General features: G+C 38.0%; 1 protein-coding gene across 7 annotated transcripts in view; it reads right to left on the bottom strand.

Annotated features, from left to right (window-relative positions):
• The window catches only part of LOC118621223 (CD2 associated protein), a 160,142-nt gene that overhangs the window by 50,703 nt on the left and 84,746 nt on the right, over positions 1-24,693 (bottom strand). For all 7 annotated transcript variants that reach the window (XM_036248569.1, XM_036248573.1, XM_036248574.1 and 4 more), the window contains 4 exons: positions 23,530-23,569; positions 22,217-22,279; positions 5,314-5,479; positions 4,804-4,946 (listed from right to left, as the gene is read on the bottom strand). In XM_036248569.1, coding sequence (XP_036104462.1) covers positions 4,804-4,946; positions 5,314-5,479; positions 22,217-22,279; positions 23,530-23,569 — 412 coding nt within the window. The remainder of the gene's footprint in view (positions 1-4,803; positions 4,947-5,313; positions 5,480-22,216; positions 22,280-23,529; positions 23,570-24,693) is intronic.

The raw sequence follows: 24,693 nt of genomic DNA, 5'->3' as shown, positions 1-24,693 counted from the left end.
ACATTTTGGAGTGTGGTGATTTATACTGTTTTTGTATCCTAGTTCTAATAAGGCTCATATTTTAGTGTCTACCACTCAAAAGGTAGGTGTCTTATTACAAAAATTGTACCATAAATCTTTCTGGAAGAAATAAATGAATACATATTGGGAAAGTAATTCAAACGAAAAAAGATCAACTATCAAAAAGAACTGAAGAGCCCTGGACGGTTTGGCTCAACGGTTAGAGCGTCGGCCTGTGGTCCGGAGAGACCCGGGTTCGGTTCCCGCTAACGGCACGTACTTCGGTTGCAGTTTGTCCCCGGCCCTGGTTGGTCGTGCGGGTGGCAGCCACTTGATGTGTCCCTTCACATCGATGTTTCTCTCTCTCTCTCCCTTCCTCTCTCTCCCTCCCATTCTATCTGTACAAAAAATGGAAAAATATCCTCGGGTGAGGATAAAAACAACAACAAAAAAAAAAAACTGAAGAGAAAAAATGATTCCCTATTTAAAAATAAAGACTTGTGATAAAATCATGTATGTTATTTCTAAAATTTCCTTTTAACCCAAGAAGAATTTACCACAGAAAAACAGTTCAAAACGATAACTACAATCTAAGAATACTGCATCAGCTGTGCTTTCTCAATAACACAGTTACGTTACCGCCAAATTTTCTATATTTTAAAACTAATTGTAAATCAATTTTACTTCTTGGAAAATTAACTATTTTAAAAATAGTTAGACTACGTAAACTTTATAAATAACCAGTAGTGGCAGTGAGAATATCTAACCAATAACTGATGAAGTGTTTGAAAAACCAATTAAAACATGGTTGTAACAGCTCTACAATTTGTAGTATTATTTTATATCAAATGAGAGATTATATACAAACGTTTCAAAAGAAAGAAAAATAAAACCAAACTGACTGTTCTAGGAATGTTTTTCTTATATGTGCAAAAGTCAGAGCCTGTATTTATATATATAAAGTGTTTTATATGTCTTTATAAACAGGAAAACCCTATCTAAAAGTAGAATCAAGAATTTACATTCTTTACAGATAAGAGCAGAAACAGAATGGGATGGGATTAACAATGGAGGAGTGGTGCAGAAGGGAAATAACTTTTTATACCAACTTCCATGTCCGGCATTCTAACAAGTATCATAGAAATTTGGGCTATTCAATTGTTAGTTGAGGAAGAAAATAGACTAATAGAAGAAACATGCCAGAAATGATCATCAGCTAATAACTGACTACCCATTTTTTACAGCAAGGTCAGTGTACTTTCTACTATATCGTTTCACTTGAAATTATTTATTACTTTACATAATGATAAAACTCTAAGGAGATTTTTCTATTTTTTAAACTTTCTGAAACTTATGTTAAAGGGCTAGACTGATAATGACGTTTAAAAATTTTTAAACCTCAGTCCTGGCCGGTTTGGCTCAGCGGTTAGAGCGTCGGCCTGCAGTCCGGAGAGACTTGGGTTCGGTTCCCGCTAAGGGCATGTACTTCGGTTGCAGTTTGTCCCCGGCCCTGGTTGGTCGTGCAGGTAGCAGCCACTCGATGTGTCCCTTTCACGTCGATGTTTCTCTCCCTCTCTCTCCCTCCCACTCTGTCTGTACAAAAATTGGAAAAATGTCCTCGGGTGAGGATAAAAAAAAAAAAAAAATTTTAAACCTCAAACTGAGCCAAAAATACAATTTAAAATATTCTTCAGCCTCATGCCAAATTTGAGGCTGTATCTGATGCAGAACAGTTTCTGAAGAAGAGGTAAAACACTCTTCTGCTCCGTGTACTACGAACACCTGCTATTCTGATGCAAAGGAAACGAGGAGCAGCCGGAGCCGAGTCTGAGACCAGCACGTGCTGTGGGCAGTACGCCGTCTCTGCGGACACAGTGCTTGTGCCTGAAACAGTACTAAACACTTCTTAGTAAATATCTGCCACTTAAGATGAAGTCAAGTTCCAAAATTTATATTTTTTGAACTTTACAGGGATTAAGTGTGGTATACCAAGGGCAGCTGACAGCAGAAGGAATAAAGGATAGCAGCTTGAAAGTCAGCTGTTCATTTCTTGACCATATATAAATCTCAGCATCTTTAAATTGCTCACTTATTCATTTGACTAAAAAAAAAAAAAAGAAATTAGAAAATTTCAAAACCCTGTTCCACAAAGCCTCTTTGGGTTTTTTGTTTTTTTTTTATCCTCACCCGAGGATATTTCTCCATTTATCTTCAGATAGAGTGTTAGGCGGAGAAAGAGAGAGAGAGACACATCAGTGTGAGAGAGACACACTGACTGGTTGCCTCCTGCATGACCCCAGCCAGGGCCAGGGACCAAACCGCAATCGAGGTACGCGCCCTTGACCAGAATCGAACCTAAGACTCTCTGGACCATGGGCCGATGCTCTAACCGCTGAGCCAAACTGGCCAGGGCAGCCTCTTTGGTTTTTAATGAAGACTGGAAATACAGTAGAAATTGGGACCAAAAACAAAGTAAAAAGTAGAACTTTTCAACCACTAATACTTCTACACTGTTTACATGTCATTTATACTAGAAATGTAGCAAAGTAAACAAAATTTACTGGTGATTGTATATAGAAAAAGTTTTGAAAGACTAAAAATGGTTTTTATTAACTTCAAATTTTTTTGCAATTTCTATGACCTTGAGACAACCAAATAAAGAAAAATGTGCAAGAATGACACAAAGTAACAGAAAATATATAGGTTCTAAATATTACTCCTTCGGCTCCCAAAATTTAAGACTTCTGATAAAGATCACAGATAGTTGTGGAAATTAGAAGGTAATACCCATGAATTTTTTATTTCCAGACTTAAAACCCAGCACATCTATAATTCTCCAACCCTTACTTTTGAAGACACATTTCTAGTTATATTTTATACCAAACAGAAAATAATAAGAACTGACAGAATTATATTTTTACCAGTAACCTCAACAAAAAACAATATTTTTTAAAAACACAAAGAGGATTTGATTTCCTTTAACAATAAATGCAAATAATTTTCATCAGATCAACATATTAAATATATTTGAATGAATGCCTCTAAAAATACAACCAACATCCCAGATTTCAGAAATTATTAATGAATATGGCTTCATCCACAGTAGGCAGGATACAAAATACACGATGAAAGAATCTATAAAACATTCAAATTTTAAAAACTACGGGAGCCCATGTCTAGGTCAGAGCTTTGGTATTGGCAAACATAAAAGAGGAAAGGCAAATAAAATCACCTGAAAAATTTTGAAAGGTACCAAGTACATTTTCCAATATAGTGACAAAAATAAATAAAAGAAAAAATCTAAGTGTAACTGACCTTGAGTTAACATTAACACTGAAATTAAAAAATGTATCTAAAACATTACAATTTTAAAAAGTATTTCATAGAGTATTTCACATAAAGGGGATTTAAAGAGGTTTCTTCTGGTTTATGTGATCTTGAACATTTTCTGCATCTACAGCTTACTTTGTTTACATGCAAATTAGGAAAATTAGTATCTGCCTCTTAGAGTTACTGTAAAGATAAAATAAGAACATATACGAGCCCTGGCCAGTTTGGCTCAGCGGTTAGAGATCGGCCCGCAAACCAATGACGCGTGGGTTCGATTCCGTTCAAGGGCACATCCCTTGGTTGCGGTTCATCCCCAGCCCTTGTAGGGGTCATGCAGGAGGCAACCAGTTCATGTGTCCCTCTCTCGCTGCTGTTTCTCTCTCTCTCTCTCTCTCTCTCTCTCTCTCTCTCTCTCTCCCTCCCTCCCTCCCTCCCTCCCTCCCTCCTTCCGATTCTATTGGAAGATGAATAGAAAAATATCCTCAGGTAAGGATGGGGAATAAAAAGAAAGAAAAAAGAACATATATGAGCCTGGCCAGTATGGCTCAGTGGTTGAGCGTTGACCCATGCACCAAGAGGTCGCCAGTTATTCCTGGTCAGGGCACATGCCCAGATTGTGGGCCAAATCCCCAGTGGGGGGCATGTAGAGGCGGCCAATCGATGTTCTCTCTCATCAATGTTTCTCTCTCTCCCTCTCCTGTTCTCTCTCTCTAAAATCAATAAAAGAAAAAAGAAAGAAAAAAAAAGAACATATATGAGAAAGTGCTTTGAAAATGTAAAAAAAAACTAACAGCTAACTCGAGGTACGATGCCATGACCATTACTACAAAGTAACGAGTGTGCAATGCTGTAATAACCTTTATTAAGACTTCCTTCATTTCAAGTGTTACTTTTTGGAACTAAAAGTATAAAAGACTGGAGACTAACAAAGATGATTAATGGGCTGAAAAAAATCATTCCAAAAAGTTAATGAACATTTAACTAAAGAGGTAAAGTCAGCTGATATGTAGAAAGAGACTAAGTCACAAAAAGCCTATTTGCCAGAATTGGAAACAAAAGCACATTGAGATTAAGCAGAAAATAAAGTTTTAAATGTAATCTAGTGCTGGCACTAAAAGTCTACATCACCTGTTTATTTTTAAACTTTTAAAACTAAAACACTTTCATATGTGCCTGACTTAGGTGGTATGATCATTCTATTTTGAAGGAATAGGACAATAAATGGATGAACTCTTAATATCCATCTCAGTCCTATGACCAGTAAGAAATCTTAAGTGAATCATAACTATCCTACCCATTTATCTTCTTTTATATTTTTCTGTTTTGGTTTTATAGATTTTAAACTAATTTTAATTAAATTCCACTGTATCTGTCCACACACAAACTGCATATACAAATTTCTTATTTTAAATAATTTCTGAAAACTGTATCGGCAACTTTTAAAATGTACCACCTTTCTACACATTAACTTACCTGTTTCTTTAAAGCTCCTAATTGTAAATGAATCTAGGTCTACTGATTTTGGTCTAAGTGGTAACTGTTCAGAATCTAGCTTTGGTTTTGATACTGGCTCAGTTTCAGATTTTGATGAAATGGCAGACACTTCCCCATTAACCCTGAAATGAGAAAATCAAAAGGAGACAAATCATTGTATGTGAAACATTACCATTTCTAAAATTTTAATTTAATGACATTAAATATGTTACAGCATAATACTGATTTTTCTTTCTGTTCTATAAAATGATTTTCATAAATACTGACCTCTACCCTAGAACTAATCCCAATAAAATCAGAAATGTAAAAACAGCTTAATATGAGTATATTCACCAATGTGAATATAAGATTAACATTTAACAGATAATTATTAAAGTCTATAGAAAAAAACATGGAAACCAAATACTTCAAACATTTGAGATTCAGAAAGGCAGTAGAGCCATTGATGTCAAAGGCAAATAAATTAACTTAAAACTAAGTAAAACTTACCTGGCTACAGGTGGTGGTGGAGGAACTGGTTTCTCAGGTCGCTTTGGGTACACGGTTCCAGAAGATCTCAATAAATTATTGGCTTTGGTGGGTGGATTAGGCTTCTTGGGTGGGACTTGTGGAGCAGCTGGTTTAGAAGGTTTCTGTTCCAGCATGGATTTTTCATCTGATTATTTAAAAATATGTAATAAGTTATTAACAATGGGAACTGTTCTTCTATGGCTTAAAGCTAATGTCAGGTTGGAAAAGCATGAAACAGAGAAGAGAGACATTATTTGTGTATGTGCACTGTTTTATGTTTTAAAGTTATCATTTAACAAGCCTAAATATTTTTAAAAGTTTACTTTGCACTTAGGGGTGGTATTCTACTCAAATATAACCACTCATGATTTTAATCTAAACAGAGAAAAAGATTATCTAGACCTAAATCCAGACCACTTTCTGAAAATGAAGTAGAGGGAACTGTAAACAAGTAGGACTTCTGGTGTCATCTAACACAATTATTTTGAAATAATCATGATGACAAAGAAAGAAATCAGATGTTAAGAGAAACTGAGGCTAAACTGATTAGCCAAAGATGAGAAAATTATAGGCTAATATTCATAATTCTCACCTTGGTATTAGGAATTTTATTAACATTTCAATTAATAATTCTATGAAATAAAAAGAAAAGTATACTGGACAAAACAACGTTCAGGGCAATTTTAAACCATGGTAAGAAAAACAATTTTACCAACAAAAGTGCATGGTACCATACACAAAGACATACTTGGCTCCTGATCTCTCAGGAACTAAGAATAAGTATTAAATCCAACACACACACACACATATTATATATTTATTACACAGCAGTCAGCAAAAAATATGTTATAAGGCATATATGCAAAAATAAGAAACTCCTAAGTACAATACTGAGTACTTTTCAAAATTTACTTGGTTTTTGAAAACAGTCTACTTCAGGACCACAAATTATTTCATGAGCTTTCACATCAATCAGAAACTTGGTGATAATGAATCTAGAACAAACAATGGGCAAACCACTCATTCAAAATCACTGAACAACAATGAAAATATAAAATATCATTGTTTCAGTTTTATCATATATACATAGCTTCCTTGGATCATTAAACCTTGGTCATCCAAATTTAAATTTCTATAAAATACTTAAAAATATGTTTTATAGGCCTGGCCTGTTTGGCTCAGCAGTTAGAGCGTCACCCCTAGACCAAGGAGTCGTGGGTTCGATTCCGGTCAAGGGCACGAACCTCAATTGTGGTTTGTCCCCGGCCCTGGTTGGGGTTGTGCAGGAGACAACCAATCAATGTGTCTCTCTCACACATCAATGTTTCTCTATCTCTTCCTCCCACTCAGTCTAAAAATAAATGGAAAAACATATCCTGGGTGAGGATTAAAGGATAACAAATAGAAGTCCACTAACTGACTATACTATTTAAAAGATATATAAATAACAGCTTGAAATCAATCCAGTTTCATAGTTTATTGAAAAAGACATTTAAGCCTAGCCAGTGTGGTTCAGTGGATTGAGGGTCATCCCATGGACTGAGAGGTCCCAGTTCAATTGCCGATCAAAGCACATGCCTGGTTGTGGGCTCAATCCCCAGTAGGAGGGCAAGCAGGAGGCAGCCGATCAATGTTTCTCTCTCACATTGATGTTTCTAACTCTCTTCCTTCCTCTCTGGCTAAAAAAAAAAAAATCAATGAGAACATATTTTAAGCTCTGGCCAGTTTGGCTTAGTGGTTGGAGCGTCGGCCTGCGGACCAGAGAGTCCCGAGTTTGGTTTCCGCCAGGTGGATGTACCAAAAAAAAAAAAGTTCTTAAAAACACATTTTAAGAAAAAAGACATTTAATATTCATGGAAATCAAATGTAACAAAAATAAGATTAATCACCCATGGTATATCTATGATTAAATCAACTATAGTATATTGATTTATTATATAACTAATATATGATGGCAATGTATTCGTGGCTATTCAATACCATTAACTGTATTTCTGGGCTTTCCTTTTCTTAATTTGTAGGAGAAAAAATATACATATATATGAATAATAATTTGTCACTTATCTGTTGTAAATATCATTTTATATCATTTCCTACTCAGTGACATTTTTCATCCTCCTAACGATGTCTTTATAACAGATATTTCCTAATTTTAATGTAGTACAATCAATCTTTTTCCTTATACTAGGTTAGCCTATTGTGTCTTGTTAAAGAAATCCTTCCGACTTCCGGTCAAGATGGCGGCGTAGGTAAACTCAGTATCGCGTCCTCCCACAACCACATCAAAACTAAACTAAACTACAACTAAACCAAAGAACAACCATCATTCAAAACCGCGTGAAATCAAGCTGCATGGAAGTCCTACAACTACAGAATTAAAGCAGCAGCCACATCGAGACTGGTAGGAGGGGCGGAGGGGACGGGCTGGTCCCACACCCACGTGTGGCGGGTAAAAATCAGGAGAATACCTCGGCTGGGAAGGTCCTCCCTGAGGACTGGGGGGTCGCCATCCCACACCAGACACCCTGCTCAGGGTTCCAGTGCCAGGAAGAGAAGTCCCCATCACTTCTGGCTGGAAAAACCAGCGGGAACTGAGGCTCAGGGAGGCTGACTCAGCTGGAGCCCCAGGCAGCTCCTCTTGAAGGGCCCGCGCACGGACTTGGCAGACTCGGCAGACTCACTCCTTCTAAGCTCGAAGGGGAGGCAGCTCGAAGGGCGCAGAGACATACAGGGAAGAACTGAGCTGTTTGGCATTAAAGTGCGGGCTTTCTCTGGGACAAACGTGCTGTCAGAGGCCTTTGTTCCTTTGGTCAGCCCTTCCCTGGGGTGGCAGACAGAAGCCATATCTGGGACTCCAGCAACCTGGCTCACACTGGTAGCCCCGCCCTGCTGACTCCCTGAGGCCCCGCCCCGCCCAACTTTCAGGCCCACCCAAGCTGTTGCCAGTTGCTTCACCAAAGGATTGGCCTGTCTTGGATCCTGCTTCAGGTTTTCCTAAATTACTTCAAACAAGCAGCATCTGGTCTTAGATAACCCCATACCTCTCGTTAAGTAATACACAGAAACAAACATAGGGAGGCAGCCAAAATGAGGAGACAAAGAAACAGGTCCCAAATGAGAGAACAGAATAAAACCCCAAGAAAAGAACTAAGCGAAATGGAGATAAGCAACCTCACAGATGCTGAGTTCCAAATACTGTTTATAAAGATGCTCAATGAACTTAGTGAGAACCTCAGTGAACTTAGTGAGGGCCTCAAGAGCATAAAAAAGGACCAGTCAGAAATGATGGATGCACAGTCAGAAATGAAGGAGGCATTAACTGAAATAAAGAATAATTTACACAGATTCAGCCCTGGCCAGTTTGGCTCAGCGGTTAGAGTGTCGGCCTGCGGTCCGGAGAGACCCGGGTTCGGTTCCCGCTAAGGGCGCGTACTTCGGTTGCAGTTTGTCCCCGGCCCTGGTCGGTCGTGCGGGTGGCAGCCACTCGATGTGTCCCTTCACATCGATGTTTCTCTCTCTCTCTCCCTTCCTCTCTCTCCCTCCCACTCTATCTGTACAAAAAATGGAAAAATATCCTTGGGTGAGGATAAAAAAAAAAAAAATTTACACAGATTCAATAGTAGAGTAGGTAAATCCAAGAAGCAAACCATCCATTTGGAATATAAGGAAGCAAAAAACGCCCAATCAGAACAGCAAAAAGAAAAAAGAATCCAAAAAAATGAGGATAGTGTAAGGAGCCTCTGGGACAACTTCAAGCGTGCCAACATTCGCATCTTGGGGGTGCCGGAAGGAGAAGAGAGAGAACAAGAAACTGGAAACCTGTGTGAAACAATAATGGCAGAAAACTTTCCTAACTTGGTGAAGGAAACAGACATACAAGTCCAGGAAGCACAGAGAGTCCCAAACAAGATGAACCCCAAGAGGCCCACACCAAGACACATCATCATCAAAATGCAAAAGGTTCAAGACCAAGAGAGAATCTTAAAAGCAGCAAGAGAAAAGCAGTTAGTTACCTACAAGGGAGTTCCCATAAGGCTGTTGGTTGATTTCTCAAAAGAAACTTTGCAGGCCAGAAAGGAGTGGCAAGAAATATTCAAACCTGTCATTTAGAATCGATGGCCATATAAAGAATTTCCCAGACAAGAAAAAGCTAAAGGAGTTCATCACCACCAAACCGTTATTATATGAAATGATGAAGGGTCTTTTTGAAGAAAAAGATAAAATATATGAACAAACAAAATGGCAATGAATACATATCTATTGACAATGGAATCTACAAACAAAATGAACAGGCACAACAGAAACATTCTCCTAGATACAGAGAACATTTTGTTGGTTGCCAGATGGGAGGGGGTTTGGGGAATGGGTGAAAAAGGTGAAGGGATTAAGAAGAACAAATTGGTTGCTAGACTGACTAACCTCAAAAAGAAGGGTTTGGCGGGGTGGGAAGAAATAAACCAAAGAACTTATATGCATAACCAATGGACACACAACAGTGTGGGAAAAGGTGGGAGGGGGGGTGGCAGTGGGGAAGAGGGGGTCAATGGGGGAAAAAATGAGGAGCATCTGTAATACATTCAACAATAACGATTTAAATAAAGGACATTCTAAATTAAGAAAGAAAAAAAAAGAAATCCTTCCTACTCCAAGGACATAGAAATACTTGCTTATATTATCTTGTAGAAAATTCAGACCCACAATCAACACGGAATTGATTTTTTTTTAATTTTTTTATCCTCACCTGAGGAGAGAGAGAAAAACATCGACGTGAAAGGGACACATAGAGTGGCTGCCACCCACACGACCAACCAGGGCCGGGGACAAACTGCAACCGAGGTACGTGCCCTTAGCGGGAACCGAACCCGGGTCTCTCTGAACCGCAGGCCGACGCTCTAACTGCTGAGCCAAACTGGCCAGGGCTTTTTTTGTTGTTTTTAATCCTCACTAGAGGATATTTTTCCATTGATTTTTAGATAGGGTGGAAGGCAGGGAGGGAGGGAGGGAGAGAGAGGCATGTATGTGAGAGTGACACATCGATTGGTTGCTCCTGCCTGACCCTGACCAGAGCCAGTGATGAACCTGCAAACCAGGTACATGGCTTTGACCAGGAATCGAATCTGAGACCCTTTGGTCTGTGGGCCAACAGTCTAAGGACTGAGCAAAACCAGCCATGACTGAAAATGACTTATAAGTATTTTCTAAGGTAGAGTTCAAGTTTCATTCAGTGTCATTTGAGATGTTTTTTCCCCTTATTTTACAGTACAACTTTTGCCAGCACCTATCAAACTATTTTTGGATTCAAATCTGTGTACAATGTGAGGCAGAGGTTAGGATTTATTTACTGCTTATATAAATATCAATCAACATTAGTACTTTATCTTTTCTATAGTCTCTTAAATAACGTTTCTTGCTTCACCATAGTCAACTTTGTAAGATATAGTTAGACCAGCTTTCTTTTGGTTTACATTTGCCTGGAGTATCCTTGTCCACTTTTTTTTTTTCCTTAATTGATTTTAAGGAGAGGGGAAAGGAGAAGGAGCGAGAAATAGAAACATCAATGAGAGAGAACATCAACTGGCCACCTCCTGCATGCCCCCCACTGGGGACTTGGCCCACAACCTGGGCATGTGCCCTGACCAGGAATCGAACCGGCGACCTCTTGGTGCATGGGTTGACGCTCAACCACTGAGCCATACCAGCGGGGCTATTTGTTCATTTCTTTAAACTTAATCCTTCCTGAATCCTCATCATTTAGGCTATGTCTCTTAACACTGGTTTCTTTTTCTTTTTTAGTCTTAATATTTTTCTTTTAATGGGAATATTTAGTCCTCTTATGTTTTCCGGAATTACTTAATATTTGTTCTTTTTCTTGCTTGGTCTTATTTTCTCTTTCTAGCCTGTTTTGTAGTTTTTTATTATTCCACAGTCTCCTTACTAGTATCTTACTATATATACTTTATTCTATTTTTGTATTTGCCTACAGATTAAAACACATAACCTTGACTTATTAAAGCACATACAGATTCCCTACTGGCTAAAACTTTGACTCCATTTACACCCACGTCTTGTTGTGCTCTAAATTCTATGAGAGCCCAGAATACATTGATAACATTTCATGTAGTCAATATTTAAACTCACCTACCTCTTCAAGCCTTTCTGTTGCTCTTCATTTCTGCACCTCCCACCTTACATTTAGAATCGTCTCCCTTCTGCCTGAATAACAGCCTTTAATACTGTCAACAGTAGTAGTCTACTAGTGATAATACATTCTTTCCAATTTAATTGATCTAAAAAGTCTTTATTTTATCTTTTTTTCTGAAGATATTTTCACTGGCAATATAAATGTATGTTAGCAGTTATTTCCTTTAATATGTTCCATTGTCTTCTGGCTTCCATTTTGTCCTACTCAGAAGCAACTGTCAATCTGATTTTTGCTCCTCTAAAGTGATATGTCTTATTCTCTGGCTGCTGCCAGGATCACTGCCTTTTGTTTCTAACAGCACGACTGCAATGAGTGTATAGGATAGTATCCTTCTTTGCATTTCACAACGATGGGATCCATGGTATCTCTTGATTCTGTATAAATGTTTAACATACACTTTTAGAAAATATTTACATTATTTCTGATATTCATATTAAATTCCACATCAAAACTTGAACTCCTGCATATTTTCCCCCAGAAACTGCTTCATACCCATCTCATTTCCTCATCCTCAAAACTCTTGAGATCCAACCATTCAACACAATGTGCTAATGTAAAATGAAACAACCCTCCTCATTATAGAACCTAACACATCTCAGTATCTTTAGCAGATAATCATTTTATTAACTCAAATATACCCTGCCTTCATATGATTATACCAATCTAGTAAGTGCACAGCATTCTTTTTACAAGACTAATCAGTCTGGAAGTGCACCTGTGCCCAAAGTTTGTCCAAAAAACTGAAAAGGACTTATAGTATAATGTGGAGAGGTTTTCCTCTTTCCTGTCAAATGTTCAAGAAATCGCCATGGCCGGTTTTGCTCAGTGGTTAGAGCATCAGCCTGCGGTCCTGAGAGACCCGGGTTCGGTTCCCGCTAAGGGCATGTACCTTGGTTGCAGTTTGTCCCCGGCCCTGGTAGGTCATGCGGGTGGCAGCCACTCGACGTGTCCCTTTCACATCGATGTTTCTCTCTCTCTCTCTCTCTCTCTCTCTCTCTCTCTCTCTCTTCCTCTCTCTCCCTCCCACTCTACCTGAATAAAAAATGTCCTCGGGTGAGGATAAAAAAACAAAACAAGAAATCATGTTGCCATGATTGTCATTGTCAAAATTGCTGTAACCGCAAGAGGAACCAATTCAGAAGATAAAGTAGACATGAAGGAGGGCAGAATGGAGAGGGAGATATGATCCAGATCCATGAAAAAATTACAGAGTTCGGGGTGGGGAGGCTGGATGATTCATACTTCTAGATTTCCAAATATCTAAGACTGTTTCCCAATTGTCTAAGTAAGTTTGAATAAGGACTTTTATGTTCTAGCTCTTAAAAACATCCCAACTTCCTTTTATTCATACCATCACTACCTCTACTTAAACAGCATGAGAACAAAATTTCAGAAAACATATCTGAACAGGTCACATCAGTGTTTAAATTACACAGTAAATACTGTACTGCACATCGCTATGCGTTATATACATACTGTGCAAGGAACTACAGGACCAATGTCAGATTAAGATTCAGACACACACAAACATACATTCCATATGCCTCTGCTCTTACGAAGTTTAGTCACGTGTGAGAAGATAAAAAAATCTATATACGTGACATATGACAATGAGTTATATCTACTTTTAGATAGAGTAATTTAAAAAGACTAATTCAAGGAAGTGACATTAAGCTGAATATTATATCTGAAACCTGAAAGTAAAAAGGAATTATCCATAAAATGTTTCTGAAAGGAGTAGGAGAGGGATTCCAGGGGAAGGGCACTATACCATGTAACTATGGAGAAAAAGCACTGGTATTCTATGGACATGGTATAGTGGGGGACTGTACTACATACAGTGAGCAAGACAAGAGAATCATAAGAAATACTAGAAAAGTCAACAGAAGCCAGATCACTCAAAACCTGCATGGCTAAGTAGGCTAAGACTTAATCAAGAAAGTCTGCTTCTGAGAAGAAAATACTGTAAGCTGGATATTTTTCCCAAATGCAGAGGAAGCATTCAAACACACTAAGCTGATGTGTTGTGTATGACATACAATATTCGAGGGAAACACATACACACACACTTTATTTCCATAGTATAAATTCTGAAACCCTCATCACTACTTTAAATCTTTTTTTGGAGCAGGTCAAGACATAAACAAATAGTTAAATACACACTCCTTCTCATACCATTGAGGACTTTTATGAACTACACAAGTGGTTCTCAATTTTGTTTTCCAATTAGTCATGTTATAAATACCAAAACCTGAGTCCTACCCTATAAAAATTCTGTCAAGTGTAGGCATGAGCATACTTTGTAGACACCCAGGACATTCTCATATGCCACCAGGACTGAGAACAACTGTACAAACAACCTTTCTAGCTTGGTCCTCAAAACTCCTCAGTGCCTGTAGCCATTTCCCGAGCATGCTAGGTGTTCTCTGATCCTTTTCATATTCTCTTTCTGTGGAATCACCTTCACTTTTCTAGTCAACACAATCTGCTCATTTTCTAAGTCTCTATATATCTAATCACAATAGTTAATGTCTATTTACTATTCAACTGGCAATGATCAGAATATCATTTTTAAAAATGAAAAAGAAAATTAATCTTCCTAATAACTATCAGAAGCAAGTTGCCTCATACATATCTGATTGAATTTATGTTACTGAATATTTAACATTTGTTAAATCTGTTTCAGGTGTGGTTATAAATATAGTTTGCCACTTCTTAAAAGGTTGACATTATTTTTAAGTTCAATCTGGAGTGATATATTAGAAATATCAAAATGTTCTTTGTAGAACATGAGAGATAAGTATTGTTTCCTTTTTGAGGAGCACACTAAATATAAAATACAACAGAGTCCTGCCTCCGCTCTCATCTCAACGCCCATGTACTACTGATGGTCACAGATGAAAAGGCCTTTGAGTTTAGTACCTCCAATAATAAATGACCTCAAGTGAGTCTTAAACACACAGATCTTGATTTTAATCACACACTAAAGTGAACCATATTACACCAAGGTTTTAGAGTACATAGTAACTTAAAAGCATACTGTAACCACTGATCTCTAGCACCCTGAAATATGAAGAATACTGATTTAAGAATCCATAGCCAGCCTATAGAAAATTCACACCTTTATTATCACAATTCAGTTTTCACAAAGTTTTAATTCTCTATAAATTAAGCATTCCATTCACTGGCTCAACGAGAGAAGAGAACACTCCTAATTAAAGTTGTAAAGTAGCTACTTCAAGACTTCCTTTTATGGCAGTTAAGTAATATACCAGCAAGTACTATTCTGCCAATTTAAAATTCAACCTAAGACAAAAATATCTTTCAAGGACTTAAAAAAACAAAAACAAAAAAAAACTTAAAACAAACAAAACACATTCCACCATTAGGTCCTCCATAAAGGAAATTACATATATATTTTAGGCAGAAAGTAAAAAATGAAAACAAATGGAAGGACAAAAAAAGCAATGAATGCAACCACACACTGGGAATCCGCAGCACACACAAGGTAGCTGACGCTTCTATGTAAATGACCAAGCAAACCAAGAATAAGGCAGCACAAGGTTCAGCTCTGACAGTCCTTCCTTATTAGTTTTTAGTTCAGTCAATTACTGAATGAATTAATCATGCTCCCATCCTTTTGGAAGGGAACCAGCAGTAGCCACATGACCTTCTAAAAGAGACAAAGTCTCATGTAGTCAGTAGAACCCTAAACCCTTTTCAAGGAGACAGGGTAAGTTTTACTGGGCTTGCAAGTCCCAGAAATCAGCCAACTGGACAGTCAATGTGTAGTCTCGTGTTCAGCAGTGAAATTCTAGCATGACTACAGCTTCTCAGCAATCCTAACTTGCTGTCCTTCAATGTCAGGCTCAAATCTGTGCCAGACGCAGAAATTAAAACAACAAGAATAACCCAAGAAGGAATATACAAGAGCCTGTCTCTCCCTTCCCACTGCTAATTAGGAAACCAGATGCCATTATTAACATGTTGGTGCTTAGTTCCTGCTTGGAGGGGTCTATTATCTGGTTATGTTCTGCTTAGGAATCAACTGAAAAATAAGAAGGCTGATCCCAACTTTTCAAATAGAAACTCTAAAAGAAGCTCCTCAAGGAAAAGCAAGCACAGTTCACTGCCTCTACTGATAAAATGTGGAAACAGGTGAGGCTTCAGCAGCCTGCTACGCTCTTCTGTGGATATGCCTGTGGCCTCAGGGGGAGGACATGATAAAGGTTACCACTTATTTAATTTTATAAGCCTGATAGAGCTTTTGTTGCATTCTGTCCTACACATGTATATGCATCCCTGCCTGGCACCCCAAAATACACATCAGCGCATCCCTTCCTGCCATACATATTTCACACGGAGGATGAGAAAGGGCACCAAGAATGAAGTAGAATACTGAAAGGTATGTCCAAGAAAGCTCCCCCAAAAGCAAGAGAATAACTTGTACTCCAAAGTGTTGACAGTATTACTCTTTTGAGGCACAGCATGGCTGGCATTCAAGGTACCTCTGAGAAAATCAGGGGCAAAAAAACTGCTAACCAGGTCTGAAAAGATAACATGGCAGCTTGGCACAGGGAGCAGACAGTGACGATTTAAACTCCGTTCTCAGGATTTGAAAAAGTATCCCATTTTAAAGTATCCTCACTTAAGAGTCAAAGGTAGGAAGATGAGTGGCATGTTTTCTAGTAGCTCCTTTTCCCCCCTCCCCAACACAGCAGAGCTCTTCAAAGGTTATCTTCCATGCAATTAAGATCACAAGAGATAAACGTCATGGACACGTGTACTGGTAAAATACACTGCTTCCGGCTGGAAGAGACAAAGGTTCCTTAACATGGTACTTGACAGGGTTTGAAAAAGCTTACTCTGTTGACTGTGGAACAAGGGTAGAACTTTGACTTATGCTTATTTTTATTTAAAAAGATTTAATTGGCACCAATATTTAATATCAGATGGATACTGGCTCTCTCTCCCAATCTAGTTTCCCTACTCCTTGCACCAGATCTATCAAAACTGTGTGAGGTTAATGAGAACATTTTTAAAAATACTAAGAATTTTGTCCCTCATTATATATTTGTCTTGTTTCACTTATAAAGCAATTCTACTTGCACTTACACTTTGAAACCAACACACTAAAATAAGTTTTAAAATCTTTTCAGTGAAAAGTTTTGGTATTAAGATTTAAAACTAAGAAAACAAATGTATTTTCTATTTATTCACATATTTGTCATTTCTGGCATTCCTCATTACTTTCCTTCTCCAAAAAAGAACTTCTAACATTTTCTATGTAGCATATAAAGTCTGGTGGCCATGAGCTCTCAGATTTTGTCTGAAAGTTTTCATTTTGCCTCCATTCCCTGGGAGGTATTTTTGCTGGGTAGACCACTCACGGCTGACAGTCATTTTCTTTCTAACTTTATGCTTTTCTCTGTCAGTGCTTTTTACCAAATGTATTATGATGAGCATTAAGGTATTTTCTTTAACGTTTCTCTTGCTTGGAGTTCATTTAGCTTCTTGGATCAATAGGATTATAGTTTTCACCAGGTCTAATATTTTTTCAACCATTACTTCTTCAAATATTTTTTCTGTAGCCACTCTTTCTCCATTGCTTCAGGGACTCCAATTACAAGTGTAAAACCAACTGATACTCTCTCTCAGGTCACTGATGCTCTGCTCATTTTTTCCTACTTTTTTACTTAAATACATTTTTTAAAATTAATTTTAGAGAGGGAAACATTGATGAGAAAGAGAAACATCAAACGGTTGCATCCTGCATGCCCCCTACTGGGGATGGAGCCTGCAACCCGAGCATGTGCCCTGCCCAACCAGGAATCGAACTAGCGGCCTCTTAGTACATGGGACAACACTCAGCCAACTGGGCCACAGTGGCCAGGGCTCCTAGTCTTTTTTTCTATACATTTTAGATAGTTTCTATTGCCTTATCTTCCAGTTCATCAACATTTTCTTCTTTACTCTCCAATCTCCTGGTAATTCTATCCAGTGTTTTTCATTTTAGATATTATATTACTCACCCACAAAAGTTCTATTTGGGTTTTTAAAAACAGTTTCCATTTCTCTCACCATCATGTTCCAATTTCTTCCACTTTCTTGAATACATGGGATACATTTTTATAATAGCTGTTTCAATATCCTTGCTTTTATTTCCATCATATCTTATCATTAAAAGGTCTCCTTAAATTGATGGATTTTTCTTTGAGTTACGGGTTTCTATTTTCTCCTGTTTTTGCCCCCATACCTGATAATTTTTATCAGATAATGGACATTGAATTTTCGAATCTTTGGTGTCATTTCTGGCATTCCTCATTACTCAAATGTATACATTTTGGTATACAGGCACACCTGGGAGACATGGTGGGTTCAGTTCCAAACCACCACAATAAAGCAAGTTGTATTCTTAGCTGGTGGAGGATCTTGCCTTCAATTTGTAAAAGGATGCAACAACAGTGAAGCACAATAAAGTAAGGTATGCCATCCAGGCCGGTGTGTGAGCATTGTTCCGTGCAACAAAAGTTTGCCGCTTTGATTCCTGGTTGGGATGCATACGGAATGCAACCAACAGATGTTTCTCTCTTGTATCAATGTTTTTCTCTGTCTCTCCCTTCCTCTCTAAAATGAATAAATATATATTTAAAAAACAAAAACAGCCGGGCTATTGTGGCTCAGTGGATTGTGTGTCATCCCATGGCCTGAGAGGTCCTTGTTTGATTCCCAGTCAGGGCACATGCCTGGGTCGTAGGCTCAATCCTCAGTAGAGGGCGTGCAGAAGGCAGCCGATCGATGTTTCTCACATTGATGTTGCAATCTCTCTCCCTTCTTCTCTCTCTAAAAAAACTCAATAAAAAAATATTTAAAAGTAAATAAATAAATAAAAACAAAAATAATAAGGTGTGCCCGCGTTCTTTTACATTCTGTTGAATTTTGTTCTAAAATTAGTTTCATCTGTTTCCAAGTTAGGTACAGAGAAGCCTTTAGTCTAAGGTAAGATCCCCTTTTAGGAATTCTATCCAATGTCTCTGAGTTCTTTCCTCTGTGGCTCGAAGGAACAAAATTTCTGTGAGTTCCAGAAATTGCTTCACCAAATGCTTTCCAGTACTTATTTCTTCAACTATGACTTTTCTTACACGTGTGTGTAAGTCAGTATTCAGCCAACAAAAGCCTCATGGCAAGTTGTCCAGGACCTCTGAGTGCTCTCTGCAGTTCCGGGAATCCTGGCGCCCTGGCCTGCACACTCCAGCTGCCTTGGCCTCCCTAAACCCCACTCTCCTCAGTGCTGCAGAAAAACTAAGCTTGGTCTGGCCTCTTTTCTGTGGCCTGTAAAATGCTTCTAGACAATAAGCTGGGGAAAATTTCAGGGCTTGCCTCACTGGTTTCAGTGGAAACCTCTCTCCATGATAACATCTATGCTACCTGTTGTTCGATATCTGAAACTGTGTCAAATATTTTGTCCAGTTTCCTAGTTGTTTAACTCAGGAAGAAAAATTCAGCCTTTGCTACTTGATCATGTCCAGGATTTTGAGGAGATAAATGTAAGAAGAAGAAAAAAAGCCTTATCTTTCATTTTGTTTGTAAGATCAACTCATTGATCTCAGAAAATATGAGAAGTCAGTATAACTTGATGGAGAGGACTATAAAAGGAATATCATAACACAGATGAAGCCGGCAACATCGTCTACATATCTGTACATGAATTTCATGTAGGACAGATATTATAACCAAGTACTATAATGAACTGATCCAAGAATCAGACCTAACAATAGCAATACAACAAAGGACTAAGCTAAGATTAAGGAATGCTTTTATTAAGTAAATTATTTTTTACATGATAAATAAAAAATTCTTAAAGGTTAAAAAAAAAAAAAACAAGAAATATAAAAAACTTAAACACTGTATGGTAAATGGAAACATGGGCCCCTTCCCATGCCCCAACTTCCCCTGCCTCCCTGGGGGAAATAATACGGTGAAGGCCATCAGCAAGCGGACGGTGAGACCTTGGGAGCCTAGCCAGCTCCTCAGTCAAGAAAACAGCTCGTGTTTTTTTATCTCACACAGCACCCTTCCCCCTCTCCCTGTACGCCCTGTTTTTGTCTGTTTTCTGCACTCTATAATACCTTGTGTTGGAAAAGTCTGGGTGGCAGCGAAACAACAGCAATGGTGGGGGGCTGCCCTCAGTGTGGCCCGTCTGCAGGCCAGCTGGGACCTACTGGTTCAACGTCACAGGTGGCAGCTGGTGCAGCAGAAAAAACTTCACCAGCTGGCCACCCCTGGTGCGCACGTAAGTCCTAATAAACCCAAACCTCAGCTCTTTGCCTGACACATGCACAGTTCAAATAAAGAATAAGAGATAAAGCCACAAAGGAGCATAACATATTCAGGAACAAGACTGTGGTTGCTGCATTTAGTGAGTGAAACGGTAGAAATGGTAGCAGTAATACAATTTGGAATCAATTCCCAATAACACCAAATACTGGCCAGGATGTTGAGCAACAAGAGCTTTCAATCATCGCTGGTGGAAATGCAAAATGGTACACATACTTTGGAAGACAATTTGGTGGTTCCTTACAAAACTAAACATACTCTTATCATAGGATCTAACAATCCCACTCCTTTCTTGGTATTTAAGCTGAACTGAAAACTTATGTACACCCAAAAAACCTGCATGGAGATGTTAAAAGGAGCTTTATTCTTAAATGCCAAAGCTTCGAACAACCCTTCAATAGATTAATGGCCCCATACAATAGAATATTGATCAGCACTAAAAAGAAATGAGCCATTAAACTCTAAAAATACTTGAAGAAAAGTACAAAGTAAAAGAAGCAAATGTGAAAAGCTACATATTGGAAGATTACAACTATATGACACCCTGAAAAAGGCAAAACTATGTAGAAAATGAAAAGGTCAGCAATTGCCAGGCATTGGGAACAGGGAGAAATGAAAAGGCAGAGCAGGAAGGATTTTTAGGGTAGTGAGACTATTCTCTATGATATTACAAGTATACATCTGTCAAATTACACATTTGTCCAAACTCATAATATATGACACCAGGAGTGAAACCTAATGAAAACTATAATCTTTGGGTGGTAACGATGTATCAATGGAGGTACACTGGTTGTAACAAATGTACACCCTGGTGCAGGATGCTGAAGTGGGGAAGTTTGAATGTGTGCAGGTAGGGAGTATATGGGAACTTGGTACCTTCCGTTCAATTCTGCTTGACTCTAAATCTGTTCTAGTCCTGGCTGGGCAGTTCAGTTGGTTAGAGTGCTGTCCCAATACACCAAGATTTTGGGTTCAATCCCCAGTCAGGGCACATACAATAATCAACCAATGAATCATAAATAAGTGGAACAACAAATTGATGTTTCTCTCTCAAAGAATTTAAAAAATAAAATAAAACGGTTCTAAAAAAACTGTCTATTAAAAAAATGAATTAAGCAAAGATGTGAAATATAAGGCAGACAAGGAACTAGAGGAGAAATCAGTTAGGAGAGGTCAGTCCCACTTTAGGTAAGACACAAAGACAGGCAGTAGAAACAAAACCATTCTGAAACAGTATTCAAGTTTTTACATGTAATCTCATCTACTAGATATTACCATTCCAGAGCTTTCTGCACAAAGAAGGTATATTCTCCAAATTAATAGTAACTACACAAAATAAGCAATGAAATAATGTTTTTAAATAAAATATATATGGTATCTTGAATAACTTTTCAAGTTTACATGACAAGTAAAGAATAAATTGAGCCCTGGCCGGTTTGGCTCAGCGGTTAGAGCGTCGGCCTGCGGTCCTGAGAGACCCGGGTTCGGTTCCCGCTAAGGGCGCGTACCTCAGTTGCAGTTTGTCCCCGGCCCTGGTCGGTTGTGCGGGTGGCAGCCACTCGATGTGTCCCTTCACATCGATGTTTCTCTCTCTCTCTCTGTTCCTCTCTCTCCCTCCTACTCTACCTGAACAACAACAACAAAAAAAAAATGGAAAAATGTCCTCTGGTGAGGATAAAAAAAAAAAAAAGAATAAATTGAATAATACATAATAAATCACTTCCATGTTTTAAATAAGAACACACTTTTCCCCAAGAAAGTTTTTAAAAATTATTCTAGCCCTGGCCGGTATTGCTCAGTGGTTAGAACGTCGGCCTGCGGACCAATGAGTTGTGGGTTTGATTCCTGTCAAGGGCACATACCTTGGTTGTGGTTTGTCCCCAGCCCTGGTCAGGATCATGCGGGAGGCAACCAGTTGATGTGCCCCTTCACATCAATGTTTCTCTCTCTCTCTCCTCCTCATCCTCCTCCCTCTCCCTTCTGCTTACTCTATCTGAGGATAAATAGAAAAATGTCCCTGGGTAAGAAGATTGAGGGAAAAAAAAATTATTCCAACTAGGACCGGACACTATAAAAATAATAAAAGTATAAATGTTAAAAGTTTAGTTTTCTTATATACTTTTTGAAATAACTACGAATAAATACTACATCCTTTACTAAAAAAATAGTTTAACATTTTAATGAATGTAAACTGGTATCAGTATGAGCAAAATCTTAACTTCCTATGGATCTCGACAGACTATTTTCTATTAGTGTAAATGACTTAGTATGGAGAGAGAGTTTTCTTTGGAATGACAACAAAAGAAAGAGTTATTTTGCTAAAAATGAAAAAGTTAGCCATACCTCTTTCTTCGGGCTTTGCAGGAAAATACTTTTTCTCTGCAGATATCAGGTCAGGCTTTGGGGCTAAGGAAAAAAACAAGGCTCATACTTTTTAAAAAATTTGTTTTAGAGCACAGAAACAATTATACTACTAAAAAGAAAAGGTTAATTTAAAAATAACATCAGATCAAAACATGGTTTAACAGAAAGAACAATGTAACAGAATCATTAGGCTCAATTTGATGTTAAACCTGCCACTGTTAGCTGAAGTAAATTAACTCTGTAATCTCAGATCCCTTTTTAAAGTCAAATGAAGGTATTCACGTCCTCTGCACCACCACTGTGCAGTAGAACTAACTATAATGATGGAAACATTCTATTGTTGTGATGTTGAAGACTGGCTGTTGAGACTTGAAATGCTGCTACTACAACTGTGGAATTAAGTGTTTTATTTTACATAATTTTAACTAACTTAGTAAGACCAATTTAACTAGTGTCTAAAAGGCCTTCAACACTATCTTACATAAAAATTATTTTTAACTTGTGCTTTCAATGCTCTGGGATTAGGTCAGCAAATACAATGGTAAAACTATTCAGCAGGAAAGGACTTTCATTATTCTAAAAAGAGCAAATCTTTCAAGAAAAAAAAATTATACTGTATTTATAAACATCAGAAATTGGAGGCTTTGGAATTCACAGAAAGAGACAAAGAACCAGATTATAAAACTTTAACTCTGGAAAACTCTTCCAGTTTGTTTAATCCCTAGCACTTTCTTAAGGAAGAGTACATTAATAATCAGTATTTATTTGCGATGAAGATTTCTCAGTAGATTTTAACTTAGTCAATTCTCTTAACACAAAATGACATAAAACTAAAGCAAACAAATTATTTGCAACATTCCTATTTTATACACCTTCTACTTTGAAAAAAACTAACAGATATGTTCATGTGAACACTCAATTTTTTATATTTCTAAGAATTGGTATACAACACATACTTTTTTTTTTTTTTTTACTAATAAAAATAAATGGTGTATGTAAGACCAATTTCACCATTTTAAAACTTAAAGATATGAAAACAGCAGCCCAGCCAGTGTGGCTCAGTGGATTGAGCATCGTCCCATGGACTGAGAGGTCCCAGTTCGATTGCCGATCAGGGACATGCCCAGGGTTGCGGGCTCCATCCCCAGTAGGGGACGTGCAGGAGGCAGCCAACTGATGTTATCTCTCGCATATCGATGTTTCTATCTCTCTCTCCCCTAAAAAATCAATAAGAACATAAAAAAAAAAAAAGATATGAAAACAGCAAAGTGAATAATGGTTTTCTTACATACCTGGACCCTTAGCAGGAGGTGGTGGTGGTTTCTTTGGTTTCTATTAAAATAATAATGGTGAAAACAGTTCAACACTTACATATTAAACATAGTTCAAACAAATTCTAATCATTAAAAATCAAAATTATATGAACATCCATCCTCAACCTCTACCTGCTAAAAATTATAAAATATAATCCAAAAACTCCACAAAAGGTGACTGATAAAAACTTACTCTATTTCAGTAACTCCTTGATCAAAGTTCAAATATTTCAAAATTTTGTATGAGCAAAAACATTTTGTCCCGCCTCACATAGTTTAAGATTCCTATGCACCAATTCCCTCTTGGGTGAGGAGGGGTAGAAGAGAAAGAAGGAAACTTTATTTATTTATTTTAAAAAATATGTATTTTTTTTTCTTTATTGATATTAGAGAAAGAGAAAAAGTGAGAGGGAGAGAGAGACAGAAACATCGATGAGAGAGAACATCAACTAGCCACCTCCTACATGCCCCCCACTGCGGATTAGGCCTACATCCTGGGCATGTGTCCTGACCAGGAATCGAACAGGTGACCTCTTGGTGCCTGGGTTGACGCTCAACCACTGAGCCACACCGGCTGGGTAAAACGTTGATTGTTCAAAAAAGCTAAGAGGAGCAGCTAGTAAGTATATGCCGTTTTTATTCTTGACTCTTCAGAACGCTCAAACACATAAAGGCAAAGGTGTTTCCTCAATTTATTCCAATTCTCTCAGACTTATAAGGACTCATTTTTTAAGACTTGACATAATGAGTTAAAAAACCTGAGACATATACATAAGTATGTGAATTTGGTTTTTCCAAATAAAAATAACTAATAATCAACTGTGTATAAGTATCTAATAAAAGACCAAAAAATGTGTTCATTAAGAACAATATAGGCACCCGGACAGTGTGGCTCCGTGGTTGAACAATGACCCACGCACCAAGAGGTTTCCAGTTTGATTCCCGGTCAGGGCACATGCCTAGGATGTGGGCCTGATCCCCAGTGGGGTGCGTGTAGCAGGTGGCCAATCAATGTTCTCTCTCATCGATGTTTCTATCTCTCTTTCCCTCTCCCTTCCTCTCTCGCTCTAATACCAATAAAATAAATAAATAAAAATTAAATTAAAAGAAAAATAGAGGCCTTGGCTGGGTTGCTCAGTTGCT

This window comes from Molossus molossus, unplaced genomic scaffold (assembly GCF_014108415.1).
Source record: "Molossus molossus isolate mMolMol1 unplaced genomic scaffold, mMolMol1.p scaffold_m16_p_8, whole genome shotgun sequence".
In the NCBI taxonomy this organism is placed as follows: domain Eukaryota; kingdom Metazoa; phylum Chordata; class Mammalia; order Chiroptera; family Molossidae; genus Molossus; species Molossus molossus.
The sequence above is the reverse complement of the archived record's forward strand: the minus strand, read 5'-3'. Positions and strand labels throughout refer to the sequence as shown.